At 42.6% G+C, this 16,649-nt stretch overlaps 2 protein-coding genes across 2 annotated transcripts in view; one reads left to right on the forward strand and one right to left on the reverse strand.

Moving 5' to 3' along the window:
• LOC106580549 (patatin-like phospholipase domain-containing protein 7) overlaps positions 1 to 14,423 on the reverse strand; it is a 33,184-nt gene extending 18,761 nt beyond the window's left edge. Inside the window, 24 exon segments of the mRNA XM_082966081.1 lie at positions 3,877 to 4,045; positions 4,169 to 4,232; positions 4,366 to 4,506; positions 4,686 to 4,875; positions 5,072 to 5,195; positions 5,588 to 5,719; positions 5,874 to 6,079; positions 6,350 to 6,427; positions 6,692 to 6,850; positions 6,987 to 7,090; positions 7,195 to 7,287; positions 7,736 to 7,910; positions 8,404 to 8,471; positions 8,474 to 8,483; positions 8,826 to 8,954; positions 9,224 to 9,304; positions 9,550 to 9,709; positions 10,100 to 10,240; positions 10,384 to 10,481; positions 10,735 to 10,808; positions 11,074 to 11,170; positions 11,429 to 11,515; positions 11,672 to 11,724; positions 14,335 to 14,423. Of these exon segments, the coding sequence (XP_082822207.1) occupies positions 3,877 to 4,045; positions 4,169 to 4,232; positions 4,366 to 4,506; positions 4,686 to 4,875; positions 5,072 to 5,195; positions 5,588 to 5,719; positions 5,874 to 6,079; positions 6,350 to 6,427; positions 6,692 to 6,850; positions 6,987 to 7,090; positions 7,195 to 7,287; positions 7,736 to 7,910; positions 8,404 to 8,471; positions 8,474 to 8,483; positions 8,826 to 8,954; positions 9,224 to 9,304; positions 9,550 to 9,709; positions 10,100 to 10,240; positions 10,384 to 10,481; positions 10,735 to 10,808; positions 11,074 to 11,170; positions 11,429 to 11,515; positions 11,672 to 11,724; positions 14,335 to 14,401 (2,700 nt within the window). The 5' untranslated portion in view covers positions 14,402 to 14,423.
• A 6-nt stretch (positions 14,424 to 14,429) lies between these two features.
• LOC106580540 (large ribosomal subunit protein mL41) lies at positions 14,430 to 15,835 on the forward strand. Its single transcript, XM_014161728.3, has 2 exons — positions 14,430 to 14,535; positions 15,222 to 15,835. The coding sequence occupies exon 2, from the start codon at positions 15,260 to 15,262 to the stop codon at positions 15,665 to 15,667; it is 408 nt and encodes a 135-aa protein (XP_014017203.1). The 5' UTR covers positions 14,430 to 14,535; positions 15,222 to 15,259; the 3' UTR covers positions 15,668 to 15,835.
• The last annotated feature ends 814 nt before the right edge of the window (positions 15,836 to 16,649 follow it).

Raw genomic sequence — 16,649 nt, forward strand, 5'->3', positions numbered from 1 at the left:
TGCAACCCCTATTACTAGCCTGTTCAACCTCTCTTTCGTGTCGTCTGAGATTCCCATAGATTGGAAAGCAGCTGCTGTCATCCCCCTCTTCAAAGGAGGTGACACTCTTGACCCAAATTGCTACAGACCTATATCCATCCTACCCTGCCTTTCTAAGGTCTTCGAAAGTCAACAAACAGATTACCGACCATTTCGAATCCCACCGCACCCTCTCCGCTATGCAATCTGGTTTCAGAGCTGGTCATGGGTGCACCTCAGCCACGCTCAAGGTCCTAAACGACATCGTAACCGCCATCGATAAGAAACAATACTGTGCTGCCGTATTCATTGACCTGGCCAAAGCTTTTGACTCTGTTAATCACCACATCCTCATCGGCAGACTCAGTAGCCTTGGTTTCTCAAACGATTGCGTCGCCTGGTTCACCAACTACTTCTCTGACAGAGTGCAGTGTGTCAAATCGGAGGGCCTGCTGTCCGGACCTCTGGCAGTCTCTATGGGGGTACCACAGGGTTCAATTCTTGGGCCAACTCTTTTCTCTGTATACATCAATGATGTCGCTCTTGCTGCTGGTGAATCTCTGATCCACCTCTACGCAGACGACACCATTCTGTATACTTCTGGCCCTTCTTTGGACACTGTGTTAACAACCCTCCAGACGAGCTTCAATGCCATTCAACTCTCCTTCCGTGGTCTCCAACTGCTCCTAAACACAAGTAAAACTAAATGCATGCTCTTCAACCGATCGCTGCCTGCACCTGCCCGCCTGTCCAGCATCACTTCTCTGGACGGTTCTAACTTAGAATTTGTGGACAACTACAAATACCTAGGTGTCTGGTTAGACTGTAAACTCTCCTTCCAGACTCACATCAATCATCTCCAATCCAAAGTTAAATCTAGAATTGGCTTCCTATTTCGCAACAAAGCATCCTTCACTCATGCTGCCAAACATACCCTCGTAAAACTGACCATCCTACCAATCCTCGACTTTGGCGATGTCATTTACAAAATAGCCTCCAATACCCTACTCAACAAGCTGGATGCAGTCTATCACAGTGCCATCCGTTTTGTCACCAAAGCCCCATATACTACCCACCACTGCGACCTGTACGTTCTCGTTGGCTGGCCTTCGCTTCATAATCGTCGCCAAACACATTGGCTCCAGGTCATCTACAAGACCCTGCTAGGTAAAGTCCCCCCTTATCTCCGCTCACTGGTCACCATAGCAGCACCCACCTGTAGCACGCGCTCCAGCAGGTATATCTCTCTGGTCACCCCTAAAGCCAACTCCTCCTTTGGTCGTCTCTCCTTCCAGTTCTCTGCTGCCAATGACTGGAACGAACTACAAAAATCTCTTCAAACTGGAAACACTTATCTCCCTCACTAGCTTTAAGCACCAGCTATCAGAGCAGCTCCCAGATCACTGCACCTGTACATAGCCCATCTATAATTTAGCCCAAACTCCTTCCTCTTCCCCTACTGTATTTATTTATTTTATTTATTTTGCTCCTTTGCACCATATTATTTATATTTTAACTTTGAACTTTCTTCAAATAACAAATCTACCATTCCAGTGTTTTACTTGCTATACTTTATTTACTCTGCCACCATGGACTTTTTTGCCTTTACCTCCCTTATCTCACATCATTTGCTCACATTGTATATAGTCTTATTTTTTTCTACTGCGTCATTGATTGTACGTTGTTTTACTCCATGTGTAACTCTGTGTTTTTGTATGTTGTCGAACTGCTTTGCTTTATCTTGGCCAGGTCGCAATTGTAAATGAGAACTTGTTCTCAACTTGCCTACCTGGTTAAATAAAGGTGAAATAAAAAAAGTAAAATTAAAATAATAAAATATTCAGGTGATTTATTAAAATAGATGTCTGTCCACATCGGCCCACATCTACTCATACTCCTAAACATGCCGGCATGTGCACAGGAGACATAAAGGCTTATCCTGGCAAGAAAGTGGTAAAAATGGGACTGTGTGAATTGGGTTCTAAAAAACATTGCCAGATTTTTTATTTTACAGGCAACACACTGTAAAGTCTGTCTCTAAAGGGTAAAAGAGACAAGCTTTGTTAATCTCCTTCCTCATTACGCTAGAGCATCAGTCATTCAACCCCTAATTAACAGACTTACTTTAATAGGGGTTAAACCTAACAAAGCTAATTAAGAATCCCTTTACACTTCACTAATCCACACACACACACACACACACACACACAACCAGTAATTTCACTTGATAAGATATTGCTTTAAACAAAGTAGTCCCTTGACTATCCTAATTCCAATTAGGCAGATAAGGTTTTATATGTTGATTCTTTATTGAGCTGCCCTTCTTCAGGTTCTCCTTGTAAAAAAGAGGTCTTCTGAATGGGACTTCCCGGTTAAATAAAGGTTAACCTGTCTGGGCTAGGTGGCAGTATTTTCACGGCCGGATGAAAAACGTACCCAATTTAAACAGGTTACTTCTTTGGCCCAGAAACTAGAATATGCATATTAGTATATTTGGATAGAAAACACTCTGAAGTTTCTAAAACTGTTTGAATGGTGTCTGTGAGTATATCATAACTCATATGGCAGGCAAAAACCTGAGAAACATCCAAGCAGGAAGTGAAAAGTCTGAGAATTGTAGTTCTTCTTTTGATTCTCTATCGAAGCTCCAGTGTCTGTGGGGTGACGTTGCACTTCCTAAGGCTTCCATTGGCTGTCTAAAGCCTTCAGAAAGTGGTTTGAGCATTTTCCTGTCACTGGGCAGAGTATAGGAGCTCAGTTACTGAGTGGTCTGCCTGGCAACAAAGGGATTGGATATGCTCGGTCCCGCGAGCTCGCCCCTCCGTCTTTTTCTTCTTGAATGAATATGCTGTTGTCCGGTTGGAATATTATTGCAATTTTACGTTAAAAATACCATAAAGATTGATTTTAAACAGCGTTTGACATGCTTCTAAGTACGGTAATGGAACATTTTGACTTTTCGTTAATGGAACATTTTGACTTTTCGTTATGCCTTTGGATAAGTGATCTGTACGCACGAACAAAACGGTATTTGGACATAAATATGGATTATTTGGAACAAAAACAACATTTCTTGTGGAAGTAGCAGTCCTGGGAGTGCATTCTGACAAAGATCAGCAAAGGTAATACAATATTTCTAATACTAATTCTGAGTTTAGGTTGCCCCGAATTTGGCGGGTGTCTGAATAGCTCGCCGTGATGGCTGAGCTATGTACTCAGAATATTGAAAAATGTGCTTTCTCCGTAAAGCTATTTTAAAATCTGACACAGCAGTTGCATAAAGGAGTAGTCTATCTATAATACTTAAAATAATTGTTATGTATTTTGTCAACGTTTATGATGAGTATTTTTGTAAATTGATGTGCACATTCAGCAGACGTTTTGGTGGGAATACATTTTCTGAATATCACACGCCAATGTAAAATGCTGTTTTTGAATATAAATATGGACTTTATTGAACAAAACATACATGTATTGTGTAACATAATGTCCTAGGAGTGTCATCGGATGAAGATCGTCAAAGGTTAGTCCTTCATTTCACTGTGTGTTGGGTTTTATTGACACGTCCTTGCTTGGAAAATGGCTGTGTGATTATTTTTGTCTATGTACTCTCGTAACATAATCTAATGTTTTGCTTTCGCTGTAAAGCCTTTTTGAAATCGGACAATGTGGTTAGATGAACGAGAAGTGTATGTTTAAAATGGTGTAAAATAGTCATATGTTTGAGAAAGTTGAATTATGACATTTTGTTGTTTTTGAATTTTCCACCCTGATATTTCACTGTCTATGTCCCGCAGGTGGGACGCTAGCCCATATAAGTTAAAGAAAAAAGTTTTAAAAACGCTATGCGTTTTGTACCTCACCCACAGTGGGCTCAGCCTCTCCTAGTCCTACAATGATGATGCAGTCGGCCTGACGGATGCAGCGCTGGGTCCAGGGGGTTAGGGTATCGTCTGATTGGTAGAGAACAATGCGGTGGATGTCCTCCTGCTGCCCCAGCCAACTGGACAGACGGTACTCATGCACACTATAGAGGAGAGAGGTGAGATGTGTTTGTGTTTTCATCAACTATGACAATGAGCTGATCTTGACACTAATGTGCTAAAGCAGATAAGAGAGTGCATGCCTGACATTATGACATCATTTCTACCTGTCAAGTGCGGCAGCACCCAGTCTCTGTTTGATGATGTCACTGGTCAATAGTAAGGTGGGACCTAAAGGACCAACATAAATAAAAATGGTACATACTGAATGTTGACCAGTAGTTCACTTTATTGTCCCACAATGGGAAAGCTGTTTGAGTCACTGGGATTGGTGGAACTGGAGGAGTACTAGCGTGGTACGTACCAATGGCACTGAGTGCATGTTGCAGCTCCAGTGTGAAGGCTGTTAAAGGTACCTCCAATGATACAGGCAGGATGGTCACAGTGGACAGGTTAGAGGCCGGGTTCCCTGAATCCCACTTACTGCTGGGGAACAGGCCACTAGCTACATACAGGGGGAAGGAACACAGTGGTATGGGGGAGACATCATGGGTGGTTAACACAGACAAAATACAAGAACAACACACACACAGGCACACAGACAAAATACAAGAACAACACACACACACAGGCACACAGACACACAATCCCCATGGCACACACATGTTTTGAATGTACACTAACCTGCCAAGGGTCCGTTACCCTGCTGCATATTCCCCAGGATTTTCTGACCCAGCAGATGGATGAGTCTGGTCACTACCTGTGGATACCTCCTCTTGATGGAGCTGAGGGCCCCTTCAGGCAGCTTGGCTAGCTCAGAGTCCCTGACTGCGTGTACTGTAGTGGCTCAGTTCATATGGGTCAGGGCCTCCACCTGAGGACACCACACAAGTTAAATGAACAACAGTTAATAAAGGGTTCTATCTCTGGAATGTCGAGTTAAATTAGTCTTGTCCCAGATGCTATGACAATGGGTGACAATAAATGGACATGATAGCACAAAAAGATCTGGGACCAAACTAGAGGTAAATACATAACCCATAAATAATATGGGATTCTAGAACACTTACCACCCCAATGAGGTCACCGCGACCATACTCCCCAGTCAACGCCTTCTTCCCATCATCCTTTGCGATGACAGAACGTAGGCGGCCACTGAGGACGATGAAGGTGCTGTCTGACTTGTCTCCCTGCCTAGGAACGGGTGGGTATAGAGGTGAGACAGAGGAACAGATAGAGGACATGAGTCCATTTAGCATAGAGAGCCATTATGTCATGTTGCTACGATGCCAATGTCCATTCTAGTGTTCTGTTCAGATGTAGGATCTTAATTTGATCACCCTGTTGCAGAATAACTTATATTTGAGGTTTAAAAAGGCTTCTGAAGTATGTAATTCCACTTTGAAATATCAGACTTGATTTTCCCTTACAAAAAAACGTATTATCTCCTAAAAAAATTCCATGAATTATAATCAACATAATAATTCACATTTCCTCGTTGGTGCAGGATTATCTTCTTGCTGTAGCAAACCGGCACAAATTAAGATCTTACATCTGTATGTACTTTGATGCTATTCAGCAGGTACCTGTAGACAGCGCGGCCGGCCTCCAGAGCCATCCAGTCCAGAGCAAAGTCTATCTGCCTGACGAAGGAGGATACTCTCTTCACCACGGTGTGAGCCACATTCAGCACCACTCTGGGCTCCTCGCGCATGATCCTACATAGACACACATTCACATATTCAGATAGCAACTACTGTGCACAAAAACATGCACACCAACAGGTGGGACTCTGGGACAAAGATGACAATTACAGTGACAACATTGCCATCAGACATTGACAGAGAGTGTCTGTGCACTGGGGACACATACTCATAGAAGGCAGCTTTAGAGATAGACAGGAAGGTGCAGTCCCTGTGTGCTCGGACGCTGAAGATGAGGGGTTCACCGGTCAGCACGGCCAGATGACCCACCATCTCCCCCGGGTGGGTGAGAAACAGCAGGGTGTCCTCCTCCCGGTCGATCGTCCTCTGGTACACATGGAGCGCCCCCGAGATCACAAACTGCACACTCACATCCTGCCAGAGGGAACAGAGACACAGATGTACATAATGTCAATGGGTGCGTCCTAAATGGCTCCCTATTCCCTACGGGCCCTGGTCAAAATCAGTGCACTATATAAGGAATAGGGTGCTACTTGAAACGCATAAATAAACCACTTATAACACGCAGAGACAAACGGACGACTGTTTCTGCCAGTGCTGCTGAGAGAGAAGAAGTAGACGTTGTAGTGAGCTAAGCTCTAGCCTCAGGGCTATGGACCACCACCAGCATGCAGACAGACTGACCTGGTCCCCCTGGCTGTTCACCACACAGCCAGCTTTGACCTGACGCAGAGTCACTCTGCCCTCCAGCAGACTGAGGTCCTGACAGAAAGAGACAGAGAAGAGAGGGTCAGAAAATACACATTGACTCTATGGCAGGAATGTCCAAAGTCTCTGGAAGGATGCAGTGTGTGCCGGCTTCTGTTCCAGGGCAGCTACTGATCAAGCAATAACAGTCTTCAATCGGAACTGTGAATAGTTGAATCAGGTGTTAATGCTGGACTGGAACAAAAGCCTGCACATGGTGTCTCTCTCCGGGGCCAGAGTTAGAGTGTGTACTGAGACCCAGAGGGAGCCATGTAGTACCTGTAGTTGTATGAGGCGCTGCAGGTCCTTCTTGGCAGCCTGGAAGATGGTGTTGATCTTGCTGTGGTGGATGTGGCCTGACTGACTTTCTCCAGCCTCGTGGTAGTGATACACAGCAGAGGGAGTATGCAGCATAGTCACACTCTTCTTCAGAATGGACTGATGAAGGAGAGAGAGAGAGACAGAGAGAGAGAGAGAGAAAGAGAAAAGCCTTTGTGATTTTCCATGTATCTTTATAACTTTTTTGTTACTACATAGTGAGAGGTGTCCATTAAGATTCCAGTGGATCATATACCTTGTGTGGGACCTGGGGACTTCCTGGTGGTGTCTCTGCTTTAGCTGCTGCTTCTCGTATTCTGGCTCGCTGATACGTTACGTTGAGGTCAGCAGACGTGACACCTGAGAGTGTGAGGAGAGAGCATTCAGACACACGGAGCAGGGCTTGTATAGTACAGGTGTGTGTGTGTGTGTATATATATATATATGAGGTAAAGGATGCTTACTTGACACTGCCACAGGAGTGGACTGAGAGCGAGACCTCTTTCCTTTAGTGGTGGGGATGGTATCTAAAAGACAGGACTTCCTCTCCCCATTCTCTGAAACACCACAACCATACAGCAACACCATGAGTATGTGTGTTTCCAGAAAGCCACCATTGTTCATAGTGACATAACATAACAACCTACACATTTATCCATCTGGATCAATATTTACATGATAAAGTGTTCCAAATGTAATCCAGACATAATCCAGACTAGAGTTTCACATTTCCAGTAGCTTTCCCGAAATTGCCACGTTTTCCCAGAAACCCCAGTTGGAGGATTCCCGGATTTTCTGCTGAGGATCCGAGGATATCCGAGGATTCCCGGATACCCTCCCAATTTCCTGACCCTCCTGATTTCAGGAATCTTTCAACTGGGATTTGTTTTTTGGGGAGAAAGTTACCTGAATTATGGAACCCTATGCAAAACCAAAGGATAAATGATCATTCAATGTTATGATGCTGAGATTGACCAGTGAGATGACCATCCCATAATAACTGACCTGTGTCACTGGGCCCCTTCTCATGGCCAGACTCTTCAGACTGAGTCTGTCTTTGAGAACCCCCTCTCTCAGGCCCAGCCTCTTCAGACCGGGAGTGCTGTCTGTGTAGACCCCTGTTAGGGTTAGCTTCACCTATCACACTGTGCACTGCCACCAAGGGGACTGCCTGGCTCTCCTGAAACACAACACACACAGAGAACCATCAGGTTTATGCATTCCCTTCAAAGATTAAATACCCAGTCATTAATCTCAGGTTAACCCAGAGCTAAAGTCTTGAGTAATTGGTGAGCTGCTGGGTCCATACATGTTAAAAGAAGACATTAGGAGATGCTAGAATAAGGAGCGGAACTGTAACGAGGCGCTCCACCCTCTCTCTTTGCAAGTTACAGGACAGTCTATGGGCTGAATGTCCCGTCCCCTTCTGAGAATTCAAAATATGCTAAAACCTGCGAAAACATAATTTGTCCAAATAACAAGTGTCGAAAAACCCAAGCACCGGAACTATTTCTGCTCGTTAGCTGTCGGCAACCATAGTATAAATACAGTGTCTGTGTCTGTCAGATCTACGATACGATTTATGTTTACGTAGTCTGCCCACGAGATTACCCAGTCATGGATCATCTTTCATTATTGAGGTCTCTGTGTATGTGTGTGTGTGTGTCTCATACCGCATTGAAGAGCTCGGTGGTGAGACCTAGGTAGTTGTGAAGGGCTAGGAAGGTCACTCTCTGCAGGCCACCATGATGATCTAGAAAGGACAACAAAATGTAACAACGGCCCCACTGTTTTAGGAGAGCAGAACAGAGTACAGCCAGGCTGTTTCCCTGAAGATACTAAATACTCAGCGATGTTGTATCTTGCGGTTAGCTGTGTAGCTACAGAATAATGTTTCAGTTGCATACAAACCAGTCAGGGGTGTAATCTCCAGTATTTAAGTGATATTATATAATCGCTGATTTCCCTGTCTACAGACCACATCCCAAATGGCACTGAATCAGATGGGCCTTGGTCAAAAGTAGTGCACTATACAGGGAATAGAGTGCCATTTGGGACGCACACCAGGACAGTCTGTCATTGATAGTCACAGTACCTGGATAACGCGGACCAGAGTCTCTGGGTATTTCTCAAACACACACTGGAAGGCAGCAGCTGGAAGACGCAGTATGGTAGAAGGGGCTGCAGCTCTGGCAGATACAGTCTTGTAGGGGGCTGAGTGACCCTGGGATGCATAAGGTGGTAGATGATGAGAGGAATTCATTCTAGCTTAGTTCAGTGGTGGCTGGTGTCACTTTAAACCAGAGGACGGGCTCCTTGTATGGAATGGTATAAAAAACATCAAGCACATGGTTTTCCATTCCAGCCATTACTATGAGTCGTTTACCCCTCACCAGCCTCCTGTGTCTTAGGTACTTATCAGAGTGGAGCGGATATATAAACATGCGCTAGTTGAGTCAAAGGGTAAATGACAGAGTGGAAAGCGTAACGTACAGTGATGACATCCAGGATACTGAGCAGACTGTGGACACTGTCTCCTGGCAACACCTCCTTCACAACCACATCTGTCCCATCCTATAACACCAAAATACATTTCATTTGCATTTGACTGTCAAATTTTACATACACAATACATGTAGTTGTAAACGCATCGTAATGGCGGAGATCACTTCACCTCATGACCTTGGGGCGAAATGTTTGTCAAATATGGAATACAATTTCCTTTCAATCACTGCAAATACATTCGTCATTTTCCTATTCATTGAGGTGAAATAACATTGTCTCCAGCACCAAATAGATATAGCATGTGGAGACCTTACACTCTCATGTATGCAGAGCTCCAGACGGCCATCTTGCACCACGTAGATGCTGTCGTCTATGTCCCCGGGACGGAAGAGAGGCTCCATCTCATGGAGCTGCACAAACACCATGTGACGACACAGCTCCAGGAACAGAGGCTTCTCAAAGTGGCCCAGGACCCTGGCGAGATGGATTACACAGGGGTTATCACTCATAGGCTTTGCTAACACAACTGTTGGTAATGCAACACCTTACAACATGAGAACTCATCATTTACTCAGTCTAGGTGAGGGATACTCAAATCTGGACCTTGAGTCCAGGTACACTTCTGGTTTTTGTTTTTACCTGGTAGTTAATTGAACTCACCAGGTGTCCTGGGTTTGTTGTTGTTTAACTTATTTTTTTTAAATAATAATAATTATCCAGGCGAGTCAATTAAGAACAAATTCTTATTTACAATGACAGTCTGGATTAAAGTGCATGAATGAGAATTATCAGTGTAACTGGACTCAAGGTCCAGATTTGAGTATCCCTGGTCTAGGTGTTGACGAATGTTTGCGGTTCCCTCACCTGACGTTCTTGAGCATGTAGAGCACCTCAGAGGGCAGGTGGGAGTTCTGCACGTCAAACTCTGTGAGGTCAGCCTCCAGCAGAGAGGGAGGGGGCTCCTTAGCCACCAGGGTGGAAGGCTCCTTCCTAATGCGTAGGATTCTGGGACACAAGTGTTAGCCTTAGTGCGTGGCATTCAAACTCATCCTTAAAACTAACAAAACTTGGTCAAATTGTTCACCATCAGGAAAAGAGAGGTTATCACTTCAGGTATCATCTGAATACACAGTGTAGTCATGACTCACTTTCGTGCTATAGACAGGACTTTAGTTCTCTTCCTGATTCGCTGCTTCTGGGACCCTGAGGTAGAGATAGGGGTTGAGGTAGAGGACAAGGTCTGCACCTGGTATGGAGAAAAACAGGGAGAATTTTTTTAAATTTAAATATACTCTGTGGAACCAGCCTGATCTCGCGGTAGCTCACATTCTGACAAGTGAAGTGAAATGAAACCAGAGCGCAGTGCTCAGTCCGCTTGACCAGGCTACAGTAGAGCCTAACATACAGACAATCTACTGTGTCTCTATGTTCTATTTATACTGACAATAACGCCAAACAGTTATGGGAGACACACTAGACAAAATATGTGAGGGACTGACCTTTCTCATGATCTTTCTGCCATAAAACATAACTTTGTCTCTTTTCCTGAAGCGATAGTGAGGCTGCTGCTCCTCTGAAAATCACATACAGAAAGATGTCATGAACATATTAATGACATTAACGTATAAATGGCTTTTAGAGCTAATTTACAGTTTTTTGGGGGGTTCATTACAATTTTACAAACTTGAACAATGTTCACTATTTTACTGGTTTCAAATATTTTGGTTTCAAATATTTGCTAATACAAGTAGGTAGTTACTGTACAACAACTGATTCTAACAACTAAATCAAATAGTAAGCTCTTCAGTTATGAGGGAATGGAGGCAGGCAATACAGACTGTACTGTTTGTATCTTCGGTAGAATAAAAACACAACAACGCCTATGAGAGACACTCCCACCACAGCCAGTACAGCTACGATCAGCACACCAGTCCACTGGGAGGGGAAAAGAACATGATTATTTGGCGTGAACCAAACCACATCCACACTAATATATTGGCTAGGTGTTTGTCCCAAATGACACCCTATTCTCTATAAAATGCACTACTTTAGACCAGAGCCCTAGTAGGCCTACACTGGGAGCAATTTGGGACACAGAAACAGTAGGCTTTTGGCATGCTGATCTAAGAACAGCCACAAAAGCATTTTTTGCAGAGTAAGTGCTGGAGAATAAATTGTTGGGTAGCTACCTACCAATGGCAATGGCATAGCAGTCTCTGTTCTGTCCTCCACCCAATGTTGCATCCTGGCCTTGATTTCACTGCCAAGAGGCACCAGGCTCTACAAAACCAAAAGGAAACAAACTTTCATCTGATGTGTATTCATGACCAGGCATATAGGAGGTTAGATAGAGGAATGGAATCAAAGACTGCATATTAGACAGGGTAGACTATTGCCTCATAGAGTGGGTAGGAGACATAAAACTTGGTTTATTACTGGGTATGTACTGCAGCTGTCCTCATCTTTGTCATCCACCTTGTCATCCATTCCTGGCAACAACAAAACAAGGTCACAGTGGAAGAGACTGTAGAAAATATCAGAAAGTCTTTCTCACACACTTCAATCATTCCATACAGTGATATGCCTAATCAGAAGGGAATGGGGTTAAAGGTGCATTGTGTGAATTATTGAACTCCTAAAAAGTAATTAAGGCAAAACTTCCCCTAACAAAACAGATTAGAAATGAGAACACTGGATCACTCACTGGCTGTAGTCACAGAGAACTGCCACAGTGTGACTTTCTGATGCACTCTGTAGCCAGACACCCTCTGGCCACTGCACTTGCATACTTGAATAGACTCACCCACAAACAAGGAGGCTACACTACACACCAAAGTAAACAGATTGTTCATGACAGGCATAACAATGGTTTAAAGTCAAATCAAATAAGGCCTGTATAAGACCTGAGTATATCAAATATCAAATTTGGCTGATTTAACCTAGTTCATAAAATACTGAGCAGGTGCACTGCAGGATTGTTTTCAAGAACTGGACTTTTTGCCTAGCTGTGCCTTGATCAACAAACTGACAAAACACAGGCATACCACTCTACGAACGTTTCCCTTGCCTTAATGTATCTATGGAAGAAATATGGAAGAATAAGACTATATTTCCAATCAATTACATTTAATCCCAGATATTAAATTGGTGCTCATAGGTCCAGGCAGTGGACGGCTATATACCGAGGTAAAGTTGCTTTTAGACATTCAACAGACATTCACCAAAAGCCATTAAGAAATGTAAAAATCAATAACTAATTCACCGTTTGTCACAAAAACATCAAACTATGTATGATTTATTCTATAAATGTCTAGCATACTTTTACAACCTTTGTTTTGAGTAAACATTCCAGTTTTGACTTGATAGAAATACATAAAATCTATCAAATGCAATTTAACACTGTATAAATCATTAACTAATTCACCGTTTGTCACAGAAACATAAAACGATGTATGATTTATTCTATAAAATGTCTAGCATACTTTTACAACCTTTGTTTTGAGTAAACATTACAGTTTTGATTTGATAGAGGGCATGTAGTCTGTCTAGAGGCCATGTGGTCAAAGTTCTAACGAGTCTGTTATACCCTATTAGAAGGTGCCTGGCATAAAATTCTGCATCTTCAGTCATATTAAATTAGATTACAGGAAAAAACTAAGGGATAAGGCCTGACTAACAAAGAAGACAGGTGGATGGATCAAGAGGACCAAGACAACCAAGAGGATCAACATGGATACTCCACATGTGGAGATAAGGAAATCAAAGAGTGAACCATAATATATACTACCGTTCAAAAGTTTGGGGTCACTTAGAAATGTCCTTGTTTTCAACAGTGAAGAGGCGACTCTGGGATGCTGGCCTTCTAGGCAGATTTGCAAAGAAAAAGCCATATCTTAGACTGGCCAATAAAAATAAAAGTTTAAGATGGGCAAAAGAACACAGACACTGGACAAAGATATGTATTTTTATTTGCAACTCTGCCTAGAAGGCCAGCATCCCGGAGTCGCCTCTTCACTGGTGACATTGAGACTGGTGTTTTGCGGGTACTATTTAATCAAGCTGCCAGTTGAGGACTTGTGAGGCATCTGTTTCTCAAACTAGACACTCTAATGTACTTGTCCTCTTGCTCAGTTGTGCACCGGGGTCTCCCACTCCTCTTTCTATTCTGGTTAGAGCCAGTTTGCGCTGTTCTGTGAAGGTATTACCATATCCCTTTCAATTCACATTGCTTGCAGAAATAACTATTTGCAAACATTGTGTAACTTCATATAGAACAAATTGCACTTGAAATGAACATTTCTTTAAAGTTATTGCAAATGAATGCATATTTTCACTTTTTTCTGCGACAATCACTGAATTAGTTATTGATTTCTTCATCTTTAAATGCAATATTTGAGATTTGATGTATTTCAATCAAAACAAAACTGGAATTTCTACTCAAAGCAAAGGTTGTAAAAGTATGCTAGACATTTATAGAACAAATCATACATGGTTTGATGTTTCTGTGACAAACGGTGAATTAGTTATTGATTTATACCACTTCAAATGGGATTTTATAGATTGTATGTATTTCTATAAAATAAAAACTGGAATTTCTACTCAAAGCAAAGGTTGTAAAAGTATGCTAGACATTTATAGAACAAATCATACATGGTTTGATGTTTCTGTGACAAACGGTGAATTAGTTATTGATTTATACCACTTCAAATGGGATTTTATAGATTGTATGTATTTCTATAAAATAAAAACTAGAATTTCTACTCAAAACCGATTGTAAAATTATGCTACACATTTATAGAATAAATCATATCTAGTTTGATGTGTCTGTGACAAAAGGTAAATTAGTTATTGATTTTTACATTTTTAAATGGCTTTTGGCGAATGTCTGTTGAATGTCCGAATGTGTGAATATAAAACCAACTTTAACTCGCTCCGCTATATGGCCATTTGTTTAACAACTGCCACGCAGAACTCAATGGACTGACTGACAGACAAATATACATTCGAAATCCCGCTATGCAGTTTTGTTGCCATGCAGTCAAATAAACACAAAGGAATTGCACTACACTATATGGTTAAATTAAAATATTATCACTTACTGGCTCGTATTACCAAACGTTCCACTTTATTCTCCACTGTCAAAGTCTTGTGCACATTTATTTTCATTCCCTTCGTTAATCACTGCCAGTATCTGGAATTCCAATTGGCTACCACTGACTGAATCCAACCAATAACAAAACGTTTTATTCTGACGTCGGTGTCTTCGTGTGCGCTCTATCTTCCTGTGGGCACTGTTCAAGGTGAGTGTGTAGAATTTCCACGTATTATCGCTAAAGTGAGATTAATCTAAGTCATGTAGCTAGTGCCTATCGTGCGTTTTACCCAAATGTTGATCTAGCTAGCTACTTCAACAATTAATGTCCGCACTACAGCTGTTTAGAAACGGAGAGTGTGTTGTTAACTCATGCCATGTGTTTTGACAGCTACAGTAGCTAACGTTAGCTAGGTAACTCGTGCTATCAACATACAAGAGACAAAAAACATCTAGCTAGCTAGTTATAACAGCCAGCAACGAAACTATGTTCAGACGTTTTCAATTATTAGCCATCTCTTCCGGAAGAATCACTACATGGAACATGTGGTAATTAGAGTCGTGTCTAACGTTAACGGTACAGGCATGATAACATCGACCGTTAACGTTAGTTACTAGTAGTTAGCTAAAAATAGCTAGCGAGAAAGCGAAGCAGTAGTTGCTCAACAATTGACTAATTTGCACAGGGTAGCAAACTGGGAAGTCAAGAATATAACAATTGATTTCTCATTCTTCATCTTAGTCTCATTTACTTAATTTAAACGAATGTTGAAGAACTGATACCATAAAGGTAGCTAGGTTCACCGCAGTGAGTTAGATAGCTGCTTACTGTTGTTTCCAGAGTAGGCTTAAACGATCAGTTGTAATCTCACCCATTTCATTGACTCCATACAGGTTTGTCCTCCAGCTCGAGACCAAAACTCTTCGATGCGATGGGTGTATTGAATGCTCTTCGAAGGGGCCTTGTGAGAGGAGCAGATCGTATGGCTGAATTCACCAGCAAGCGTGGCTCAAGGACTCACTACAAAGGCAGAGGGGCACAGCCAACGGGAGTACTGACCTCCAGCAGAAAATTTGTTCCAGTACAGGCAATGATCCCTCAGTTTGTGGTGCCAAACTTGGAGGGATTCAAACTCAAGCCCTACGTGTCGTACCGCACCCCGGCTGGAACGGAGCCCGCTGTCACCCCTGAGGGTCTGTTCTCTGAGACTGTGGCCCCACAGATCCAGAAAGACTTTGAGGAAGGCTCCTTTGATAAGGAACAGCTGGAGAAATACGGGTTTGAACCTACACAGGAAGGAAAGTTATTCAAACTCTACCCCAAGAACTTTATACGCTAAGTAGTCCACCAAATCTGATCCATCTGGAACTCTGAGCGTTAAGGATCATTGACTTATTTTGTTTGTGTTGGGAGGTCAAGATGTTGTTTTACTGGACCCTGGTGTATTGTGAATGTGCTGGCTGAAAGTACTAGTATGTGCACTTCTTATTAAAACATGTATATTATGTTTTGGTCTTTATTTTTTTTTAGATGTTGGCTACAGGTTATTCGAATGTAGTCAGTTTGCACTAAGCAAAATCATTACGGTCAATTGATCATAGTACATGATTATATCCAACTAAGCTTAGATGTCCACCAAGTCTGACACACACAAAAGACAAACCTGGGGATCCAAATACAGTATTTGTATTGTAAAGTGTGTGTGTGTCAAACTTTATTAGTTGCGCGCCGAATACAACAGGTGTAGACCTTACAGTAAAATGCTTACTTACGAGCCCCTAACCAAAAATGCAGTTAAAAAAAATACAGATAAGAAATAAAAGTAACAAGTAATTAAAGCGCAGCAGTAAAATAACAATAGTGAGACTATATACAGGGGGGTACCAGTACAGAGTCAGTTGAGGTAATATGTACATGTAGTTAGTTATTCAAGTAACTGCATAGATGATAACAACAGAGAGTAGCAGCACTGTAAAAGAGGGGGAGCCATTTGATTAGATGTTCAGAAGTCTTATGGCTTGGGGGGGGGGGTAGAAGATGTTTAGAAGCCTCTTGGACCTCGGCTTGGTGCTCTGGTACCGCTTGCTGTGCAGTAGCAGAGAGAACAGTCTGACTAGGGTCTTTGGCAATTTTTAGGGCCTTCTTCTGACACCGCCTGGTATAGAGGTCCTGGATGGCAGGAAGCTTGGCCCCGGTGATGTACTGGGCCGTTTGCACTACCCTCTGTAGTGCCTTGCGGTTGGAGGCCGAGCAGTTGCCATACCATGCAGTGATGCAACAAGTCAGCATACTCTCGATGGTGCAGCTGTAGAACCTTTTGA

Source organism: Salmo salar, chromosome 20 (assembly GCF_965601325.2).
Source record: "Salmo salar chromosome 20, fSalSal1, whole genome shotgun sequence".
NCBI classification, from domain to species: domain Eukaryota; kingdom Metazoa; phylum Chordata; class Actinopteri; order Salmoniformes; family Salmonidae; genus Salmo; species Salmo salar.